Genomic DNA, 24356 nt, shown 5'->3' with positions numbered 1-24356 from the left:
GTTCTGGAAAATGTTGGTGCTGGAGACTAAAGGGTTCCTGGTGGTTTCACTCTTAATTCTTCACCTTAATTCTCAATTCATTTGCAGTTAACATGTGTCTTTTCTTCTGCACCTGTTTTTGTCTGACCCTGCTGACCAAATGAGCATTTCACTGCCCAATGGTCATGCCTTCACTGCAATGTGCATTGGTATTTTATTCTTCTCATGGGCATTTAATTTGACTTCTTTTAGTCCAAGATAAATCTCTCCTTTTTGGCTGCAAAAGAAAATGTGCCTAATAATTCTGCACACCTGAATAAGTGTTTTACATTTTCAGCCTTCATGAATGATTAGATATCACTTATTGTAATGCTGTAATAGTTCATATATATATATATATATATATATATATATATATATATATATATATATATATATATATATATATATATATATATATATATATATATATATAAAATTAATTAATTAAATTTTTTTTTTAATCTCATTTATGTTATCAAATGGAGAAAAGCAAATCAGATGCTCATTAATCAGATATGCATTTCAAGCTAATATTTGTCTTTATTTTACTGTATGGCATCCATAGACTCCTGTACAATGCGCATCCTCAATTCTTTATTTACTTTGGAGCAGTTTTAAGGATTTTTTATAATAAATTCTCCTTATCTCACTGTGTGTGTGTGTGCACTTTAAACTCTCTTATTCTTTTCAGTTTGACAAGAGACAGCAGTAGGAAAATCAAACTGGAAGGTGATACTCATTCCTAAAGGCCGCAGGGGTTACATAAATCATCCAATGACAGGACTAAAACAAATCTCCCTCCAGCTTTTCCCCCTGGATCGCCTGCTTACAGTAGCTCTATGGACTTTGGCCCAAAGAGAGAAATAGTGGGAGAGAGAACTGGTACTCTCGTTTTCTATGATATTTTGTTCTCTAAAATAGATATAGATTGTGGTCGTAAGTCTGATCACTTTGAAAAGAAATAGCACACGCCCTTATTGATCAGGGTATCCGCGGGGTCTTGAAAAGTCTTAAAAGGTGATAAATCAATTTTGGGAAAATTAAGACCCTTATAAAGTATTAAAAAGTCTTATCACGGCTTTATAAAGTCTTAAATTTTGAAAGTATTTTGTTCAAGCTTTGTCAAAAGAGTTTGACTCCAAAAAGTATTAATGAATATATTTCTTTTTATCCCCATAAGTATTAAAAAAACAACGGGGTGCTCAGTCTGAGATCTGCTCGGAGCGCGCGCGCCAGGGATGGAAATTAGCACCGCCACCAGCCAAATGCGGCTGATTTAGAGTTGTGGCGGGAAAACTCACTTCACCTACCGAGCTGTTTCACCTCTGAGTTCTCTTTCAAGTCTTGCGCTTAAACGGACAAACTCTCACAAGAAGTATGTCAACATGTCCATCTTGATGAGTATCCTAGCAGACATAGTCTGAATATGCCTTAAGTGAACTGCACAGTCGAGAAAGACGAGCATATCCCTGCATCTGGTCTTAAAGGCGCAGTAGCCTTTACTGCTGCCTGAGTGATGTCCTTATATTTAGTTTGACATTAAACAAAGCTCTTGATTGAATAGCTTTTGTAAGTTTAATAAGGATTAATCTTTCATTTAAACAGTTAAATATGCAGTTATTTTACATTTGATTACTTTATTCAATTTCTGTACCTTTCTGCAGGCCAGTAGGCATGTGCATTATTATTTAATGTACACATGAGTGAGGTCGAGTTAAACATTCTAGTTTGAATTTTATTTTTCGGTTTTCGGCTTTGGTTTCTTCTTTTTTTTGTTTCGGCCAAGAATTGTGATTTCGGTGCATCCCATTCTGATAATGTTCTGCTCAGTATGTTGTCAACACGCTTCAAAGATGCCAAAACGAATAGTTTCATTCTTGGGACTAAAAACCATAAAACTGGAAGACATAAAAGACCACAAATCATCGTGAAAATGTCAGTATTTCATTGAGACTTGAGATTAAATAAACTGCTGAAGTATTGTAGAGCTTGTAGTATTAATTTGTTAAAAACAAAAAAAGTGACTGGTAAAAACATTGAGTGGCAGACTTTGAAAAAAGTTAATTTCCATCCCTGGCGAGCGCCGTCTACGGGTGATGTCATGTATTTTGCGAAATGCGCAGTTAGGTGATGTGTCGCCCTCCATCCGTTGTAAAACAGATATGCAATACAAACGATAATTGGCCTACGATAGAGATTTTAAGTCTACATTCGACTACAACTGTTTACTAAAGGTTTGTTGCCGATTAGAACATGAAGTGCGATGAGGTCTTAAAATATTTTGAGAAGGTCTTTAAAAAGTCTTAAAAAGGTATTGAAATTAACTTCAGGATTCCTGCATATACCCTGTTGATAGGACGCATACAATGGGGTATCATTCATGTCCTTAGCAGTTTGCACAAACCGTGCTGGATGCTCTTACAAAGCAAAATGTAATACATAAGGTTAGGGGGTTGTTTAAAATCCCTTACCTTAAGTATGAGCAATAGTAACAGTGATGCCTGGCTTAGAAAGCTACACTAATTATGGAGACAGCGTTTTTATGGGAGTATTAAAGCTATCATGAGCAATATGTCCCGAGGGTTTAATTGCTCCTTGCACTAATTCACACTAGCAGACACCTCCTGTGAGAGAAGAGAGATCCATATGGGTGTGAGGGGGAGAAATGTTTCTCAAATCTTTGATGCATGCACATTATACTGAGTAGAGTCTTATAAAGAGTTTTAAAAAACTGTCAATCTTTAACAAAAAAACAACAAAAGAAACTCTGTCAATCTATCCTAGTGGTGAGAATAGAGTTACGTAAGAATCTTTTTTCATAAGCTTTGCTTTTAGTTGGGTGAATTAGGGTAATCAGGGACTAGTGATGACACCTAAGCTCTGACGTGTACAGTTCTTGCACCATCAAATAAATTGCAGAAGATGTACTTGATTTTCCATGTGAAATCTTTTGACTATACTATGTAACTTGCAGTTAGGTAGGCATTATTGTACAGTATCTCAAACATTAGCGCATGACTACGCTCAGTCCTGGATTTGATTCCATTGGAATGCATGAACCGATAAAATGCACAATGCCATTCATAAGTTTCTGTTGAAATAAGTTTCTTATGCTCACCAAAGCAGTATTTATTTGCATTTATCAAAAACAGTAATATTGTGAAATGTTAATTAAATTTGATGGCTATTTTCGTTGATGGCAAAGCTACATTTTCAGCAGCCACTTCAGAGTCGCATGATCCTTCAGAAATCATTATAATATTTTGATTTGATGCTCAAGGAACATTTATTATTGTCAATGTTGAACTGCTTAACTTTTTCGTGGGACTGTACATGAATAGAACAGTCTATTTTTGACAAATATATATATATACATATATACATATATTTAACATTTATAAATGTATTTTACTGCATGCCGTATGATTATGTGCTAATGTCTGTCCGCTGTAGGGTGCCACCTGGTTCAGATGCCCCCGCTGCTTCTGCTGCCTCTGCTGCGACGGCACCTGCTGCGGCTGCGAGTCAGGGCAAACCATCACTGCGCAGGATCAAGGGCCGCATTCACAGGAGCAAGAGCCTGGACAGCATAGATCTACTGGACTGCAATGTGAGTCCATACAGTGCATGCAGAGATGATGTCATTCAGTCGCTTGTTCTTCACAGGCTGAGTGGGAACTCTTATTGTGACTGTGCTGAGAAAGTGTCATCAGCTTAGCTTGTTTGGGAAGAATTGAGATACAATTGCCTCCATTTTGCGCAATGAATGTTGCAAGCTATAGAAGGATCGCGATGGGGGGGGGGGGGGGGGGGTAGGTGTGTTTCTGATTTTCATGTGCATTTATATAACCCTGACACTGTCACCTAGGTCAAATGCATCCTTTACTGTACACCGTATTCAAATGTAATCTTGAAACCTAATGCTAGCATAACCAAATCTGTCTTGAGATAACTGTATTTCCTTTAAATTTAAGTGACACTTTAAAGTAAGTTAATCCTATCACACTCGTGTCATTCTAAACCTGAATGACTTCATTTCTTTTGAGGAACACAAAAGACAATTACAAAGAATGGGAACTGAGGCCTTCACACAAAAAAGCACCATAAAAATATAAAATATATGGTACATTTGAATATAGTTCTCAAAGTTCATGCCTTCAGAAGTTATACAAAAGCTTTGGGTGACATCCAGACTGAAATGTGAGTAGTTCTTTGTTGATACTCCTTCACGTGGGCTGTGAATGATGGAGTCAGCGAGCTGAACTTAAGAACAGAATCAGTCCGACTTGGACTTTCGTAAACGTGTTAAAGAGAGAAAGGAATTTCTGTTTAGGATTCAATGAATAATGTTCTTCACACAAAGTTTGCGTATCACCTCAGAAAACTTTGAATATAGTGGATGTGCAGGACTTTTATGATTCTTTTAGGATGCTTTTGTATGCTTTTTGAAGCTTGAAAGCCTTTGTAATCATATGGAAAAAGTCACCAGTGGCATTCTTTATATATATTTCTCCTTATGTGTGTTTCAGAAAATAGAACATTTGGATCAACATTGGGGTAAATAAATAACGACAGAACATTTATTTTTGGACAAACTATTTATTTAAACCAATCTTAAAATAATCCATCCTAACCTGAAAAGTGTTTGATCATGCCTGTGTTGTCAGTGTACTCACTGTTTCTAGTGTCCCGAGGTGCTGTGAAATATAGATGTAGATGGAAATTCTTTCTTCTTCTTCCCTCCTGAGATGTACTTAACACAAGAGTCTTGTTATTTTATTCAATTCGAGATGTTCACTTGTATCAAAACACGCTATTTTTACTCGCAGCGTAACATAGCACTGCATTGTTCTATAATTTACGGCTACATGTCTAAATTAAATGGAGCAGCGGGGAAAATAGCTTCTGGACATAAACGTACTGACCTCGCCATCATTAATGGGCCACCAGCTCACTGACTCTATCTCGCACCAGTACATCAGGTCTACATGGCTTCAAATCTCCTCAATTGTTCCGTTTTTATTCTTCATTAGACTAGCACTGTGCGCACACAGCAATTAGTAATGATTAGTCTGTTTACCTTAAGACCTTCTTATTGATCCAAGACAACAATAGACATTTCAATAGAGTGGAGTTCATTTGGATCCCTGCATTGTACTACTAAATAACGTAAAATGTATTTCGATTTTGGTGTATTCGCTGTCGCCTTTATTTTCCTTTACTGGCAGAGACGTTATCATGAGGCTATTGGTTTTACAGTCACCAAGAATAACAGTCCTGAGGACCTAGAGTGTCACATTAGGCTGTTTAAATTTTATTAGGCAGCAAAGAAAAATGCATTGGACTGATTTACTTTTACACGCTTTAGCCCCGAAGCACAGGCTGACAGACAGCAGCACAGTAGGTGGCATGTCCCCATTCATATTCCCCACTGCCAGATGATATCAGATTACTTCTTTGATCATGTGATGTGCAAAACAAAAGTGTGAGTCACGTGAGGCTTGTGCAAAACTTGCTGACGTCAGAGATGTGGAGGAGTGGCGCTATTAATCACCAGAGGCATATGCCTGCGTGTATGTGTTTGTGAACATGCTGCATTTGCATGTGTGCGTGTGGATGTGTGAGATCCTACACCATTAACAGATGAGTTAAATCGAGCTGCCAGTAAAAGTGTCATACGTGTGACCCACAGCCTAAGACAGTTGTTCAATGAGATCTGAGAACGGTTTCACATAGAAAAACTTTAAAACATTCCATATGTCAGAGCTGAGTGGTTTGTTTTAGTGAGAAATTAGAAGAGTAATCTCACAAATTAAACGGGTAAGCCGCTTGATTCAAGCCCTAAAAACCATGATATCCCCGTGAATCTGCGGTGAGCTAAAAGCCGCTTGCCTGGCCCTGGTCATCTCATGTGCACTTACAAAAGAGTGTTGTGTAGGGGGAGGGAGGTCCCGTCGGTTTCGGAAATCCAGCATTGGCCTAATGTGTCCCTAATGCACTGTAATATAGTGTTTTAAAAGAGCTGCGACACAGACGCTCGTTTTAGATCATATTTATGACTCAATCACTTTTTTTTAACTCTACAACAGAAAAATGGACACACACACCATCTTAAACACTGTATCGGCCAGGCACCATTCAGAATTGAACTCAGAATACCTTTTCAATGTCTGAAAATGAATTGAGGTAGCAAACAGTATGCAGATTTGTGTACTTTTATGTGTTTTTAACTAGAAAAGCAAAGTTTGTCAGTGCATTATTTTAACGTTTGGAAGTTTTAAAGTGTGTCTACGAAGATCTGAAGTTTAAATGTTTATAGTCATAGGTAAGACTAAATAAATAGACATACAGATGGTAGACAGACAGGCATATAGATGGGTAAGTAGATCGAGGGGTAGATGGGTAGGGAAGTAGATAGATGGTAGACATATAATTCGGTAGGTTGATGGATGGGTACACTGGTAGATAGATGGGTAGGTTGGTGGTAGGTAGATGAGTGGGTAGATAAAATGATGGGTATGTAGATAGATGAGTAGGTAAAATAACCTAAAATTCCTTACTGTAGTCACTGCCTTCTGTACACATGAAGAGAGATCACACAAACACAGATTTGTAAGATATTTAAAGGTGCAGTGTACATTTTAGTGGCATCGGTGAGGTTGCGAATTGCAATCACGTACTGTTCACTCCTAGTTTTCGGCGCACGTTAAGAAGCTACGGGAGCCTACGCGGGACAAAAATGTTCTCGTAGTAGGGAGCAGAGAGTGACTAGCGTACATCTGTAGACCTGATTGTCCGTTTAGGGCTACTGTAGAAACATGACGGTGCAAAAGGGTGGTGTATGTAAATAGAAATGGCTCATTCTAAGGTAATAAAACATAACGGTAAATTATGTAAAGTGGTAATGAAAACATATATATTATATTGCATTTCTGTCAATAGAGCCTCAAACATACTACACACTGCCCCTTTAAAGCTCTAAGATGAAAGGCGGGTGGCTGCAGCCCCCTTAAAAAGGACGAACCAACACCTGTACATGCGCATACTTTATCCAGATGGCCACTCTGTCTATTCTCTTAGGGATGTCTAGGTGCTTGATGTAGTCTTTAGTCATTTGCTTTAGCCATTTGTGGAGTAATTAACCTCTCCCCCCCTGAGCTTCGGCAACTGCCACCGCTTTTGTTGGAGTGATATTTTCCCTGTTGACATGTAATTGCAGCATCGACCAAGAGAGTTTGTGCCTGTGTGTATTTATACACGTGTGAGTATCCCGATAGAGGGGCAACCCTAAAGTGAAAGCCGGTAGCCTGTACGTGAGGAGACTGTATAGTAGCTAAATTTAGAAATGGTCTCATTCCAGTTCACATAAGTTAATTCATTATTGATGTGAAGGATGTAGATGGGGCTGATGGCCAGGGAAATTTAAAGCTTGTCTGGCCTCTAATCCAGGTCTGCTCAAGTGAATAACTACAGATGACCGATCATAAAGCTAATGATGGAATGGGGAATATCTCACACTTGCCTGGCTGAGAGTATTTATTTGGATGATAAAGATCAATACTAAGCTTTTTTTTTTCACAGAAAGAGAAAATGATGCTATAGTATGATAATGGCATTGATCCCTGAATCATCTTATGCATTATTATACAGAATATGCTACATATGCTGAGATGTGACACATGCTGAGAATGAACGAGTGTGGCAATTTTCTAGGCATGAAAAAAATCAGTTAAATAGCTTAAGCAACTGCTTTTCGTTTCTCACACCATAAGCATGAATTGCTTAATTAATCATATGAACACTTTTTATTTTGCATGGGTGCATTAAAGTGGTCAAAAGTGACAAAAAAGATTACCTAAAAGATTACCTTGTTGCAAAAAAAAAAAAACTTGTTTTGAACCTTCTATTCATCAAAGAATTCTGAAAAAAATGAGTATCATAGTTTCCACAAAATATTAAGCAGCACAGCTGTTTTCACCATTGATAATAAAATTAAATATTTCTTGAGCAGTAAATCTAGTATATTAAAATGATTTCTGAAAGAGCATGTGACACTGAAAACTGGAATAATGGCTGTGGAAAATTCAACTTTGCTGTCACAGGAATAAATTATATGAAATTAGTTATACATTTTAATAATATTTCACAATATTAATGTTTTTATTCTATTTTTAAACAAATAAATGCAGGCTTGATGAACATAAGAGACTTAAACATGAAAAATGTTTCACAGATCCAAAACCTTTAAAGGTCCCGTTATTCGCGATTCCATCTTTCAAACTTTAGTTAGTGTGAAATGTTGCTGTTAAGCATAAATAATACCTGTAAAATTATAAAGCTCAAAGTTCAATGCCAAGCGAGATATTTTATTTAACAGAAGTTCCCTTTCAAAGCCTACAGCGAACGGCCGGTTTGGACTAAAGCAGGAAGTGCAGGGATGTAATGACGTCACTAGAACCGTTTGTTGACTAACCCTCCGCCCACAAGAACACGCAAAATAGGGGGCGTGGTTTTGTTGCTCTCCCAGGAGAAGAGAAGAGCGCGCATTCAGCGCTTGCATTTCCTGTTATGGTAAGAGGCGGGACCTTTCCGGGCAAAGTGCGCTAAGGCGCTGGCCCAATCATAACTCGTTAGGTGTTTCTGAAGGAGGGACTTCATAGAACAAGGAAATCATCAGGCCGTTTTTAGGACAGAGGAAACAGCGCTGTACAGATACGTAAATTGTGTGAAAAATACTGTTTTTTTACACGTGGAACATGAACTCATGTTATATTGCACACTGTAAACATAATCAAAGCTTCGAAAACATGCGAAGAACGGGACCTTTAAACGGTAGTGTAATTCGCTGAAAGGAGAGTTTTCTGTTGGCATATCCTTACAGGTTCATCTGGGAACAGCTGATTGGCTTTCTGTTGATGTCCAAATCTCTTCCTGTTCCACTTTATCCACCCTTGATGGTTTACTTTGTAGTAGTCCCTCAAGACAATTAGAGTATTTCTAACTAAAAAGAAAATCACTTTTGTGTCAGAAGTGTGTGGGGAATCTTGGCTTATAGACTGAGCTTAATGGAAAAGAAGGAAATTCCCTTTGCAGGAATATGGATGAGTGAGCCAAGCTAATTTGACAATGATGTAGAATCAACAGGAGATGTGTAAAGGTAATAAACCTGCAAATGGTCACCAGAGAGTTGAAGAAGATTTAAATATTGTGGGAAGCTAAGATAATATTTGTTTGAGAAAGAAATATAATGTGTGTGTGTGTGTGTGTGTGTGTGTGTGTGTGTGTGTGTGTGTGTGTGTGTGTGTGTGTGTGTGTGTGTGTGTGTGTGTGCGCGTGTGTGCATGCGCGTTTGTGCGTGTGTGTGTGTGAGAGAGAGAGAGAGTGAGATGGAGAGTGAGAGAGAGAGAGAGAGAGAGAGAGAGAGAGAGAGAGAGAGAGAGAGAGAGAGAGAGAGAGAGAGAGAGAATAAAAATAAATATTAGCTTGATGTAAGGGTTGCAGTGTCTGTCTCAGCTAACTCACAGAGCCTTACTGTGGCATCAATCATGTATCACTTTAAAAGACAGCCTCCAAATGGGATCAACACAGCACTATCCTCATGTCAAGCGTGGCCTGGATGTTTTGACTGCAGAATTTTAAGTGGACGAAAATAAAGATAAAATTCACTATATTATACTATATTGGCAAAAGTGTAGGGACGTCTGCCTTTACATGCACATGAATTTTAATGACATCCCATTCTTAATCCGTAGGGTTTAGTATAGAGTTGGCCCACCCTTTGCAGCTATAGCAACTTCTCTGTAAAAGGCTTTTCACAAGGTTTAGGAGTGTGTTTATGGGAATTTTCAACCATTCTTCTAGAAGTGCATTTGTGAGGTCAGGCACTGATGTTGGACGAGAAGGCCTGACTCACAGTCTCCGCTCTAAGGCCCCGTCCACACGGAGACGCGTTTAGCTGTATATGTATACATTTTGTACCGTATCAGCGTTTCGTCCACACAGATCCGGCGTTTTAGAAGCATGAATCCGATATTTTTCGTAACTGGGTCCCAAAGTGGATAAATCTGAAAACGATCATCTTACGTTTTTGTGTGTACAGCGAATCCGTATATTTTCTTAAACGGTGATGTCATCACACTACGTCCAGCACGGTGAAAGAGGTAAGGGATACAGCTACGGGCACTGGGCATGTGCACATCAATATCGCGTCATTTAATAACGTATCTGCATACCTGTAAGGGTATGTTTTGGGTTGGGGTAGGTGTAGGCATTAATTAAACACATCTGTTAAGAAGCAAATGTATTTATTGTTATTTTATTGTGAGATTTTTGGCTCACCTCCGACCACTGCTATACCCCTGCCTAGCCACAACTCTTCTTCTCCGTTTTTAGTGTATTTCTGTGGCAGAATTACAGCGCCACACACTGGTCTGGCATGCAAACTACATTGTTTTTAGTCCGTTTTTGTAATCTCGTGTGGATGCAAATATTTCTTGAAACGAGGGGAAAAAAAGATCGGCTTGGGAAAGCGCTGGCTTCGTGTGGACAGGGCCTAATTCATCCCAAAGATGTTCTATCAGGTTGAGGTCAGGTGCAGACCAGTCAAGTCAACCAAACTTGCTCATCCATGTCTTTATGGACCTTGCTTTGTTCACTAGTGTGGAAGAGGAAGGACACATCCCCAAACTGTTCTCACAAAGTTGGGGGCATGAAATTGTCCAAATTGTCTTGGTATGCAGAAGCATTAACTGTTCCTTTCACTGGAACTCAGGGGCCAAGCTCAACTGCTGAAAGACAACCCCACACCATAATTCCCCCTCCACCAAATGCTCTCTAAGAGTCCAGTGGCGGTGTGTTTTACATTACTGCATCCCACATTGGTGATGTAAGACTTAGATGCAGCTGCTCCACCATGGAAACCCATTCCATGAAGCTCTCTACACATGGTTCTTGAGCTAATCTGAAGGCCACACAAAATTTGGAGCTATTGACTCAGAAGTTGGCGACTTCTGTGCACTGTGCACCTCAACATACGCTGACCCTGCCATTATAAAACCACTAACTGTTGACTGTTGAATATTTAGTAGTGAGGAAAATTCACAAAAGGATAGGTGGCAACCTATCACCGCGCTTGAATTCACTGAGCTCCTGAGAGCAACCCATTCTTTCACAAATGTTCGTAGAAGCAGTCTGCATGCCTAGGTGCTTGATTTTATACACCTTTGGCCATGGGAGTGATTAGAACATCTAAATTCATTGATTTGGAGAGGTGTCCCAATACTTTTGGCAATATATCAGGAAAGAAAAATGCCCTCAAAGGAGAGATCCAAATAAGGACTGTCAAGCATTGGCCATGATTAATTATTCAGAGCAAACCACTGACTCCTTCATCTGTCTTTAAATGCAAAATAGCTTCTGAATTATGTGGGACAAAAGAACATGGATCAATAATTTAGAACAGTCTACTGTGGCTGAGGAAGAGATCGGGTTGGGATGCTCATTGAGAGACATGCGAGGTTGACTTGCTCTTCTCTGGCTTTGTCAAATGTAATCAGCCATTACTCCTCATCGGTTTCATGCTATAATTTGTTTTGAAATTTGCATTGTTTCATGTACTGGGACATATTTACAATCCTTGATTGCTTAAGGATTTTCATTTTGTATCACTCCAGTTGTTTAGGTGATCCAGACAGATGTCGAGTATGCAGGTTACATCTTTACGCCACTCAACCAATTTGTTCAAAATAACTGATTAATTCAGGATTTAACAAATAGCTGTATTTAATCATTCATTCAGAAACAAAACACTGTCTGAGTGTTCCATCAGTAAAATTGCATTTGTCAGAATTGTATGTTGTACATTTGATTTTGAACATACTTCAAGATGTTCTATATAAGCCACATTTCCACCGCAGCAACTTTCCTCAGGAACTAGGGACTTTGGGGAGGTACTTGGTGTGTTTCGACCATAGGAACCAGGTTCTAAATGAAGTTCCAGGTAAAAATTTCCCCTCAAAATGTCCGCCACCATTATAAAAGTCTGTTGTGGTGTGTGCAGTAAGAGTTGTTTGGTATATCGAATCAACAAAGAAGTTGAATCAACAATGAAAATATGTCCGATGGACCGCCAACGAGGTTTAGGCTTAGTTAAGCTTGTATGCAGAGGATAAAATCCAGCAAAAAATGGAAAGTCACGAGAAGTCCTATGTTACCTAACTAATCTTTACGGTATTTTAGACTGCGATGGAAACGCAGACCACAACAGGTCTGGGGGAAAAAGTTCCTGGGACGAATTGTTCCGTTTTGTATATTGTTAATTTAGGTGGAAACTGGAAATTTGGGCTAAATCTGCCAAATCTGCCGTGTCACATGACCTACCAGTATCAGTTGTGTTGCTTCAATGTCCTCTCCTGTGGCCTCATGGGATAGTAAAGTGTCCATCAAATGCTCACAATAGAATCTCTGCAGAAGTAGTAGAACATATGGGTACTTTGTATTCCATACTCTTTCTTTCTTTCTTTCTTTCTTTCTTTCTTTCTTTCTTTCTTTCTTTCTTTCTTATATATATTTATATCTTTATAATATATTTTCTGAACATTTTGAAATTCTCACAACGTTCAGTCATCATGCAATGTGCTTGGTTTAGTCTGGTGGCTGATTTGCTTATGAAAGACTCCCAGCAGTGAATAAGGACCTCGCTGGCGCAGCATACACTCCACTCAATCAGTATTTGGGTGGGAGCATAATTTTAATATCTCAATAACTGTGTCCAATTTCCTCTTTAGAATTGACAATCAATAAAACAGTATCAACTCTTACACAAAGATGACTTGCATTGCAGTGGCTCTAATAAGCAATAAGCACACAACAGGTAAACAAGCAAGAAAACAAACAACATCAGCTCAGCACACCACATCAGCTGCTAATGTACTTTTGCCAGGCATACAGTATGCCACCAATGGCCAAGCAGGTGTTATCTGCTGTGTCTGGAGAGATGTTGCTCTCTGAGAAGAACGCAGTCATTGTGAGCTGTTGTGCTGCCAGATATCACCCCTCCCCCTCTACCACCTACTTCTATGTCCTTGCCTGCCACCAGAACGAACCCTAAATGCTCTTAAACACAAACATACACATCACTGCACAAATATCTTGGACGTTCAGATGGAACCAAGAAATGCTTCACATTTGAGTCTAAAACTGGATTTAAGCTTAGACCCCTTTTAGCCCAAACACTGTTGTTTACGTCGGGGAATAACAAGGCTGCTCTATTCTTGCTCTGTAGAACATGCTGTTCTTTTGAGATGTAGCTCACGACATGCTCTTATTAAAAGCATTTTTCTTTAGGTTTTAATAAAATAAGTGGGTTACATTAGATATGTGGAGCCACTGATCATTTATTGGGTCTTGAGTGTGTATGACGCTTAGAAACGCGCCTGAGGATGTGCCATTACTCCAAGCCGTCATACATTTTACATGGACATGCAGAAGGTCAGGGGGAAAATCAAAGCTCAGAGCTGATTGATGGAATTTTGATTTACGACAAGCTGTATGTATGCGAACAGGTCGCCACGAGTGGATTAGGCGTGTACCTCTGTCATGTAGTGTGTATTCTGTCCTTTTTTTTTGTGTGTGTCTGTACTGCCTTCCATACTTCTGTATCGATTCATGTCATTACAGATTCTCTAAGTCATCAATTAACATTGCTATGATTATCTTTATGCGAAACATGCATTTTCAAAGTAAATGCTGTTAGTTTATTAATATAGACACAGCACATGTAGCCGTTCGCAGGATGCTTTGAAAACAGAGCACTGAAACCAACTTGTCATTTCCACCCTGGTGTTTCATTTCTCAAAATGATGTATTATATCATTACGTAGCATGATGCACACAGTGAGGATGTATTAGGGCGATGAGCGCGCATTGGTTTTGTTTCACTTGCATTTACTGCACACTTGCAACATCAAACACCAACAGGTTCAGTCGCCCCTGAAATGCGCCTGCCACCACTGATTCCGTGTGAGCCGGAGGATTCAAGTCTTTTAGTCTGTTGCTATGGAAACACAGTTGGCCGATGGCAGAGGGGGGAGAAGAGGAATGATTCTTGGGAAATTCTTTATTTAATGGAGGGAGCATACGAGAATGAGAGACAGAGGGGGTGGGGGGTATATAAAGTGATATAAGAAGTGAAAGGGAGCGAGGGGGAGAGCGGGCATACACACTGTGTGTACTAGATCAGATCTTTTCCATTCACCCGGCTCTGAACTGAAGATCGGGGATGTCTTCAGGCGTACATGTGTATTCATATAAGCTCCTCTTTGCTCCTGAATTAAACTGAGCTGTTGATTCTGAGAAAGGCTGTTCTACAGTAAGAGGACGAAAGCCATGGTGAGCTGCTTTGGGCTGGGATGCTGTATGTCTTGTTTACAGGAGACTGACGAATAACAAATATAAGCATTCCGCATCACTTACCGCCGTCACAAATCTGTTCCTCCTTGGAGCTTTTTACACCTCTACTGGTGTGGGTGATATCTGACCCCAGGAGAGGATGACAGGGCTGTTTTGAGGTTTAAAAAAAGCAACCGTGCAGGTGAATGAAATGTGAGCTGTAGATGTTGCAAATATTTGGAGGTTTGTTGTTTTACTTATTAATTTATTTATTTATTTAGTCTTTCCTCAGCATTATGACAAAAATGTTTGCTGACACTTATTTCCCCCCCCTTGATTTTGTGAGGGTAAAAATGCACACAAGAACATAGACAGGTCATATTTCAACTTAAAATTTGAAATTAAAAAAACTTTAATTAAACAAAATTAAGCTTATTTTAGGACCAGTTTTTGCTTTGTTGATTTATTTTACTGACATTTTAAACTATTTTCTAACCAAATGTACTTTACTGTAATATGTAAAGGATTTTTGTTGTTGCATTACTGTAATTTCGCTTTATGGTAATGAGAATAGGACAATATTCCCCATTAATTTCCCCTTTAAATTAAGTCTGAAATTACTTTTTTTTCTTTTATAGTTCCTTTATATATTTCTCATAAATGATTCTTTGTGTGAAGAATTGTGCCGTAACTCATCTAAACGTTCCCAACCCACACGTGCCCAAGGTGTATTCCTTCTGCTTTCCAGGGGCCTGGGGTTTCCTGTTTCATGCCCATGAGAGCAGACCACAGGATGAGAGAGATAAAAGAGGATGATGACACTTGAGAAAAGTGACCTGATTAAAAAAGATTGTATAGGCATGTATTTTATTTCTGACACTGGTTTAAATACATCAGTATGAATCATTATCCACTACTAGCCATGGAGGTGTTTATAAAGTATATGCTTGATTAGTAGCGTTCATGAGCAAACAGTGTTTTCTTCTCTGTCTGGAGCTGTGTTTTGTACCCAGCGAAGCCCTGCACCCCCGGGCTTGATTCATCATGGTCCATCCCCTCTGCTGTGCCCCATTAGGATCAGAGCTGCTATTTCTGTCCTCTACCTGTGGCGGGATGCTCCCTGCATTGCCTTCATGCCTCCTCGGCCAAATTCCATTAAATAAGGGAAGGGTTTGTCTAAGGTCCCTTTTTGACAGAAAGCTCCGGAGGAGTTTAAAGGAAGTGATGGAGTCTAATGGAAACCTTTTAAAGAGGCTGAGCTGAGCTGACCAGTGGGCTGCTGTCTGGACCTACTTCAGTCAGTAAATACACTGGCCGCTGTCCTGTGATCTCCTGCCAGAGCACGTCATTGGATGCTTTTGTGTGTGTGAGAGAGAGGGAGTGAATTAGAAACAGAAAGAGGTGTAGGAGGAGATTTGAACAAAGGAACACAAAATAAAACTGACCAAGAGAAATCGCTCTACTAAGCCATATAAAGTCAAGCAGATATTGACTATTCCCTTAATCAAGTGCTAAAGCAATTATGGGGGAAAATATGCTGTCACATTGAAGGTCACAGGTCATTCGATGCTGCAGCAGTTCTGCTTCACTTTTTATAATCCTTAGGTTTGATTAATGGCTTAAACAAAACTCGATCATTTAAGTTATTAGAGTCTATCATGATTCATTTAAGCCAGATTTACACTGAGTTTAGAAATGGCTTTTAGAAGAAAGCAGGAGACACATTTTTGTGCTTAAAATGAATGCATGTTTTAATGATTATCACGCGCACGCTCACAGAAACAATGTTGTGATTTATGTTTAGAGTCCGGGTAAAAATTGGCTTTTGCAAGGAAATATGTGGCAAACTACTTGCTTGTTAGCTGTTGCTAACTTTATTATGTTAAATTATAGTAGGATGGTAAATTATATCAGATGGAAGGTTGCAGTTTTATGTCTAAAAAGGATACCCCAAAAATTGTCATCATTTACGCACCATCATGTCGTTCCAAACCTGTATGACTTTTTTTTCCTTCTGTCTAATATAAAGATATTTTTTGAAGAATGTTGGCAACCGAACAGTTTTGTTTCCCTTTGAAAGTCTACAAGCGGGAAAGGTTGGTGGTTCCATCCCCAGTTCCACCTGATCAAGTGTCGTGCTGGAAGGCGCCTTGCATGGCTGACAGCGCCGTCGGTGTGTGAATGAGTGAATGTGAGGCAATATGAAGCACCTTGGTGGCCATGGGTCTGTTGAAAGCACTATATAAATGCAGACCATTTACCATTTATATAGACCAAAAATTAAATGTATGTCAATGGGAACTGATCTTTTTGTGTTTTGCGGAAAAAGGAATTAAAGCTGCACTATGTAACTTTTTCATCCACTAGAGGGCGCCTATTCAAAACAAAGGCGTACTTTGATGACACCAAGTTTGAGCGTATCATTTTAGGACATGTGGTCTTCACCTCACATCTGGTGGAAAAGAATCGGGATAGAACTCTCGCATAAATCATATTCATGGGTGCAATTATTAATGTTACTGTAGTATGAAGCAGAGCAGGACCAAGTGTTGAGGGAGCTGAGCAAGGCCGCTGGTGCGATTGAATAAGATGAATGTGTCACGCGAGCAGCGGGGCTTTTATTGTGCCACACTCGCCGGCACCATTTTATTTGTTTTGCACTTTACATTTGAAAAAAATCTCAAAGTGCTAAAGTTAAGATCATTTAAAAATTATAAAATACTAATAGATTTAATAGTTAAAAGACATAAGATCTCCTAAAAAGAAATGTTTTAAGTCCTTTTTTAAAAGTCTCAAGAGCTTGAGGTGCCCTCAGATGATCGGGTAGGGCATTCCAAATCTGCGGAGCGGCAGAACAGAAAGCCTGATCACCCATAGTGCTGAGCTTAATCTTGGAAAGATGAAGGAGGTTTAATTTGTCGAGTTTGTTGAACGACGTGACCGAGCTGTAGTTGAAGGTGTGAGTAGTTCTTTCAGATAGGAGGGGGCATTTCCATAGATGCACTGGTAGGTTAGAAGGGAGACCTTGTATTCAATCCTGGCAGAGACAGGAAGCCAGTGAAGTGAATGGACAATGGGTGTGATGTGGTCATATTTTCAAACTCTCAACAGGTTCCTTGCTGCACTATTCTTAACACACTGCAGTCTCTGCAAGCTTTTGTTAGGGATCCTGATGAGAAGTGCGTTACAGTGATCCAGTCTGGAGGAGACAGGAGGTTAGTGTTTGGCAGAGTTTTGCAATATTTCTGAGATGATAGAAAGATGTCTTGCAGAGGTTTTTGATATGGGCTTCAAAGCTGAGTTGTGGGTCAAATCTTACACGAAGATTGGTGACAGTTGTGGAGAGGGTAATGTCCTGACCAGAGAGAGTTATACCAGTTATTGAGGAAGACTGTGTTTGATGTGTTGTGCCGACAAATTTAAGTGTGTTTAAAATGATGTTATGATGTTACTCTGAGTTCGTTTAGCGGCTGCTAAGAGTAAATCGCTTCTGCAGAATAAAACCGGAAACCGACGGTAACGCAGATATGATGCAATTGACAGGCGACTCCCTCACACATCCCCACGTTCTTTGGTTAAAATACCAATTTTCTCATGATTTACAAATAGTTAGAAACATTTGGAATAGTGCACCTTTAATTTGGGTTTGAAATTTGCAATTCTATTTTTGTGCAATTTTTTTTTTTTTTGGGACTATTCTTTTAAAATAAATCTTTCCACCTTTTTACACCTTAAAAATTGATTGAAAATGATTCAAATAATCTAAAATAAATGTGCATGACTGGTAAGAAATATTTATGGCTAGAAATGTTTCCATACATACCTAATTTCCAAATATATATCCAAACCTAATATGTTTTTAAATATTTCAACCATATTTCTTTACACAATGGCTCAAAATAAGGCATAAATGTTGTACAGTAAATATACATTAGATGTTAGATAAAAACATTAGATTATGATATAAAATCAACATAATAAGTTATCTGTCTTGTGTGACGCTCAATTAGCTTGGTCGTATTTCTCCTAGTGTCCTGCAGAGGGCAGAGTTTTACCACTTTCTATATCTGTACTGTTAAGCCAAACTACACACAGCATACTTTCATACCATTTAAAGAAGAGTTGAAACCCATTCCTCTACTCCAGCTCACGGTGCCTCACTGCTAAGTGCAGTGATGTCTTTTGATCTGTTTGGGGTTGCCTTGAGAGCAACACTCAATTTGTTAATTTGATTAGGCCTGCCATGCTGTGTCGAGCAGGGTGCTTTAAATCAGCACAGAAGTGTGCTTGTTCCCTGATGGGGTGACATGTAGGGGAGAAGAAAACACTTGGTGTGCAGTAACATTAATGAAGCTTGGGTGGACCTCAAAACTATGCTTACTCTTGGGCTTTGAATGGCATGAGCTGAGTTTGCCCTGGCACTGCTGGCAGATAACTTGCCATATGATTTAATTAACTCCAATTGATGTTACAGTGGCTGTTAGAGGAGATTGTTCTCTCTCGCTATCTATATATACAAACTCCCACCTCTCACTTAGTCTTTAATGCAGAGATGCGCTAGCACAGTATGGAGAGAGGGAAATAAGTGACTGTAGTTTCAGTGTACGGTAAGAATAGCAATCAATGAAAGTGAAGGGTAGTTCATTTACTTTTAGAGAAGATGGAGGTTTCTCATCTACAATCTTTTTTTTTTGCCATTTTATCTGGATTTATGTAGCCTTATGTAGTTGGTGACCTTGAGCTTTATGTGCTGCAATTTTCCAAGGTACTTCAAAATACTGAAATAGAGGCTCATCATTATTTATGATATATGACAGAAACATGCCCTGTGTCTCACCAAACTGCAGGATGACATGTGTATATAGTTGGACAGTAGGTGCAGTAATGTGGTACATGTTGATTTTTCTCATGAGTCAGGCTTTCAGTGGGATTACTTTAGTAGTAAACGTGATATCTTCCATTAATGAAACGGCTTCTTTGGCACCTCCACAAGATGTAAATAAGTAAACTGCACAGTTAATTCATTCATATTTGTCAGCGTTATAAAAGCAGGAAATAAAACAAGAACGTTTTAGCTGTATTAGAGTCATGTGTAACTTTTTCTTCTAGCCTTCACATTCCTATTCTCCCTCTTTCCAAAATTGCAAAATGTAGGAAGCTTTCCAAAAAAAAACCCCCCAAAAAACACTGCCATTCTTGGAATGAAAATATTAAAAGCTACACAATTTATCTCACTCAAACAGGTAGCGTTCCGTCAACACTCACGACTTCCTCTCTGCTAATGCCTGAGAGTGTTTGCTTCCCCTGTTCTGAGGGATTATGTGTCCTCTACACTGCACGCAGTCTCCTGCACTGTTTTCATTCAGTAAAATATCATTTCTACTGTGGAGTGAGATCTTTCTCTCTTTGGATTTCAGATTGAATCAGTAATCATAGCCAGGATTGTAACCACAATGGGGGACATTTCTAGTCCACTAATAGGAGTTCTTCAATGGCTAATTCTTAAAGGGTTAATTCACCCAAAAATGAAATGTATGTCATTAGTGACTCACCCTAATGTCGTTCCACACCTGACAGCGTATCGGACTAAATATCGGTCATGAATCAGTGTATTGATTCATGATTCGGATCGCCAATATCACGTGATTTCAGCAGTTTGACACGCGATCCAAATCATGAATCAATCCGCTGATTCATGACGGTTTGAATCTTCATTTGAGGCCTTCAAAACAAACGCAGAAGAGAAGACAATACTGAATAAAGTCGTAGTTTTTGCTATTTTTTGGACCAAAATGTATTTTCAATGCTTTAAGAGATTCAAATTAACCAACTGATGTCACATATGGACTACTTTGAGGATGTTTTTATTCCCTTTCTGGACATGACAGTATAGTGTGCATACACTTGGATACGCTCTCGGACTAACTAACGTACTAACTACTGACATCAGTTTCATTTATAAATTTCATCGACAGTCAACTATGTGACCTGTTGGCCCCTTTATTTCCACTTTTCGGATATTTTCTTAATTTGATTTAATATAAACTCCTCTCCAAGTTGATACGTGATTTAAAAAATAAGGGACCAAACATATTCACAAGTAGTCTGCCACCAAAAAGCTCATGTTTATTAAATTTAACCGCTACCAACGGAGTGAATTGATGACTGTTTGAAAGTAGAAAGGGTGCAGATTTATGTAGCTGTCTGGCTCTTGTACTGTGCAGTTAATCAGCAAATGTCTGGTTTGCTTCCCCACTCTCCTTGCTGTTGACCACCCTTTATATATTCAACATATTCTTCGTTTCTGCTAGTTCTTGAGTAAATTCATCAGTTTTATCCTAACTTGAAGTAGATCCATGTCTGAGATTACTTTTTTTGTTTTGTTATCATAGACCATTAGTAATCATTCCCAGATGTTGTACTGAGCAGTACAAGGGAGGTTTTTCTGAGATGTGTGTGAAATATCTCAAAATAGAAAAAAGAGACACCCTACCACGGTACCACCCCGGTGCAGAAATATGTGAACCGCACCCTTATCAGGAATGAAGTGAATCATGACACCAACAGCTGGATTTAATAAGTTAGTTTGAGCAAACATCTTGCAAAACAGAAGGAAAAAAAGTAGGTGTGAGTGAAAGTGTAGGGGGAGCCAGAGGAGAGAAAGAAGCAGAGAAGATAAAATAAGAGCGTAAAAGATAAAGTGTTGTTCCAGTGCCCAGCGGTCCAAGATGAAAGGAGAGGCTAATTAATGTTGGTGATTAAAGCTCATCCTCTCTGACCAGCTGCTTGCGAATCAAAGATGCCATTGATCATCTGAGAACCCACCGGCCCATCCAAACACACCAGAGCGCTGCAGTGAACCTTTAATCCTGCTCACATATGTATATGTGTATGCATGCAGAGAAACATATGTACATGGACAGCCAGATGTTCCTTGTGCTTTCTTTTCACGTGCTCCCCGCAAGACTAGAAGCCTTATGGTATGGATTAACCCACTATATAGGCCTACCCAATTAATAAATGTTTGACCCTGCTTTGTGGGATCACTGAGCATGTACACCTGTGAAATCATAGAGTTCTGCAGTGATGAAGTCTTATTTTAGGCTAACCCTGACATTTAGAATCGCCCTGGTCCCTTCAATCTGATTTTTCCTATGGCTTTTGGATTAGAAAGTTAGTTCATGTTTTGTTAAAGATTTGTTTTGTCCAACATGATATTCTTCATGACTTCATGGCATGACTTTCATGCATTTTGAAATACACTTGCCAGAAGTAAAAAGCTAAACATGGTCTATAAACAAGCTAGACCACGGACGCCTGACTTTAACATTACCACCTTTACCCTTCAGATAAATAACCTTCAATTCTCCAATAACCTCTGTAGACCCACTTAGCAACAACCTTTTTCAAGACAAGTAAAAGCTTTTTTTTAAAAATCACAAGACATGTATTACTGATGCACTTTAAAATGTGTATATATCTTGAGCTTTTGTTAACCATAGGCCTCCTTTCAGACAACCCCCCCCCCCAAAAAAAAAACATTTTAAAAGGTGACGAATCAACTTTCCCTTGAGCTTTTGATAGATTAAAACACAATGCTGTGACTTCTATATTGGATCTGAAAGTAATGGTTCTGCACACTTAGTAAAACGTCTTTTTTATATGTAATAGTAGTCACGGGGCTATGTGTTTTCCAGATGGGCTTACGTTTTGGTAGGCAGGCCAGTGAATCTCAAATAGTGAAATAATATTCCAAGTAATACCAAGTAATGCAAAAATAATATTCCAATTAAATCGCGGGTAAAGGAGAAATAAATAATTGTGTTTGTTTGATAAAAACGTTTACGAGCCCTGTGATCAAGAGAATCATTCCGGTTGCCGCTTTCAAAACAATCCCTCCCTCAGATTGTTCAAAACAATCCCCCTGAACTGACAGGAGAGCTGAAGCTCATTAAATATGCAAATCTTATCCAATCCTAGCCGTGGGCGTTAACTTCTAAGTCTCCAGTGCAGCACGCCCATCAAAACCAAGCCGTCAGCAGAGAGCCTCAAAACTAGTGTTAAAAATAGCATATTACTTATTAGTTATGAAGTTTTTGAATGTAAAAACCACACGAACATCATAAGTTGACCTTAGACAACAGTATAAAAAAAAACAACAACAAAAAAACAGTTCATGACACTTTTAAAAAACACTGACTTCAGGCCAATGGAACAGGAATTGCTAATGTAGTCAGTATTTAATTCATTTTAGTGAATCAATTCATCCTAAAATGCTCCTCTCTTTTATATCTAGTGAACTCGTTCGTTGCAGTTCATTCAATCTCACAAAGATTCATTGATTCAAGCCCTACACAGCTTTGAGCTATTTTATAGTACAGTCTTTGACCCGGTTCTATAAATCACGGCATATTATATTTTTCAGTGGATTCATGTTGTCATCTAAAATTGTTCATTCATTCATTTATTCATTCATTTTTGTTCCAGAAAACTATGCCTCTAATTCGACTATATACTTTGATATAATTTGTATGGTATGATTAAAAATCAATTCCTTCATAGAAAACATGAATAAGCTTTTAATTTCTCTTGAGCTATTTCACAGAGTGACTGACTTTGATATATTATTAAACATGTAAAAGCGATTTGATTCGTATATACTATCTTGCGTAACTTGTGCATTTATACAGGTGCCTTGACCTGAAGGTAAATGGACCTCAAGTAAGACCCCTTGTGTTTTTCATTTCCGTTTCCCTCTCTCTTTCTTTCTTTCTTGGTGTGGGGGAGAACGAAGACCCCCTGTGTGATTTGACATTCCACACAGTCTAATGAAATAAAGGGTGAGGCTTTGTGAGGAATGTGCTTTTGGAATGTTTCTGTTGTGATGGCCTGCCTTTCATTCTCCTAGGCCACAATCGGAGCGCCCTGTCAAACGAGTCCAGGGTCCAGAATGCCCTGCTGATTGTGCCTGTGTCCCTGTCACAGATGTGAGGAGACTCTAATTTTAGAGCAACTGGTTTTTAAATCGATACCAGCTCGCCAATCACCAGCTGTGTCATCTGAATTATGGCACGGCCTTGGTGGATGTCAGGGTGCATTTGGGGCGCTGCGAAGCAACTGACTCACACACGCTCTCTGTGTGTGCAGAATCCCCTCTCATTACCCATCAGGCTTCAGGGGTCAATCTATCTTTATAGTTGCTATGCAGGACAACGTCAATAGATGTAAGATCAAAGACTCACTGATGCAACTTTAGTTTAAATTATAAGTCACTAGATATGCATTATGTATTCTTCATATTTTATGGATGAATGCGAAAGGAAAACATTTTTAAAAGAGTAAACAAAACAAAACAAAAAAATGTTTTTTGTTTCTCCTAAAACATTAATTGAGTTCCTCAGGATGTAGAAACGTGTTCTCATGATGGTTCACATCCTGACAATCTAAAAGTTTTAGATATTTTACTGCAGTTATGTGCCATATCGTTGAAGTCCAAACGAGTGGAATAATATCATATTTAAATAATTAACATGCTATGCCAAATTTCATCCCATTCCCAATAGTGAATGTAATTTCCTTTCCTTTGCAAAGCATAAAATCTCATTTCTAGCAGATGGGAATGCTTTCAATTCATATATGGATCCTTCAGAAACATACATTTCAAAAGATGATTGGAATTAAGTGCGTATTAGTCACTCTTGCTTATATGGTTCATTTAGCTTTTGAATCTGTGCTGTAGCGAATGATCAAATAGAGACTTATTGAATATTGAGCATCTCTTTATTATTGTACTTCTATAATAAATACAGACTTGGCACACTTGGCACACTAACAATGGCTAGATTGTTGTTTGTTTAGATGGCTACGATGAATGAGAGGTATTTTGAATGAGGTTATTTTTAAATGTTTTATCAAAAATTATTTTATTCTTATTGATTACATTTTGT

General features: G+C 38.8%; 1 protein-coding gene across 12 annotated transcripts in view; it reads left to right on the top strand.

Moving 5' to 3' along the window:
- Window positions 1-24356, top strand: part of tjp1a (tight junction protein 1a) — a 194874-nt gene that overhangs the window by 57511 nt on the left and 113007 nt on the right. For all 12 annotated transcript variants that reach the window (XM_067441586.1, XM_067441617.1, XM_067441608.1 and 9 more), the window contains one exon: window positions 3475-3631. Coding sequence is in view for 11 of the 12 variants with exons in the window: in XM_067441617.1 (XP_067297718.1) it covers window positions 3475-3631 (157 nt within the window). In the remaining variant the exon portion in view is untranslated. The remainder of the gene's footprint in view (window positions 1-3474; window positions 3632-24356) is intronic.

This window comes from Pseudorasbora parva, chromosome 1 (assembly GCF_024679245.1).
Source record: "Pseudorasbora parva isolate DD20220531a chromosome 1, ASM2467924v1, whole genome shotgun sequence".
In the NCBI taxonomy this organism is placed as follows: domain Eukaryota; kingdom Metazoa; phylum Chordata; class Actinopteri; order Cypriniformes; family Gobionidae; genus Pseudorasbora; species Pseudorasbora parva.
Note: the sequence above shows the minus strand (reverse complement) of the source record. Positions and strands in the feature narration are given on the sequence as shown.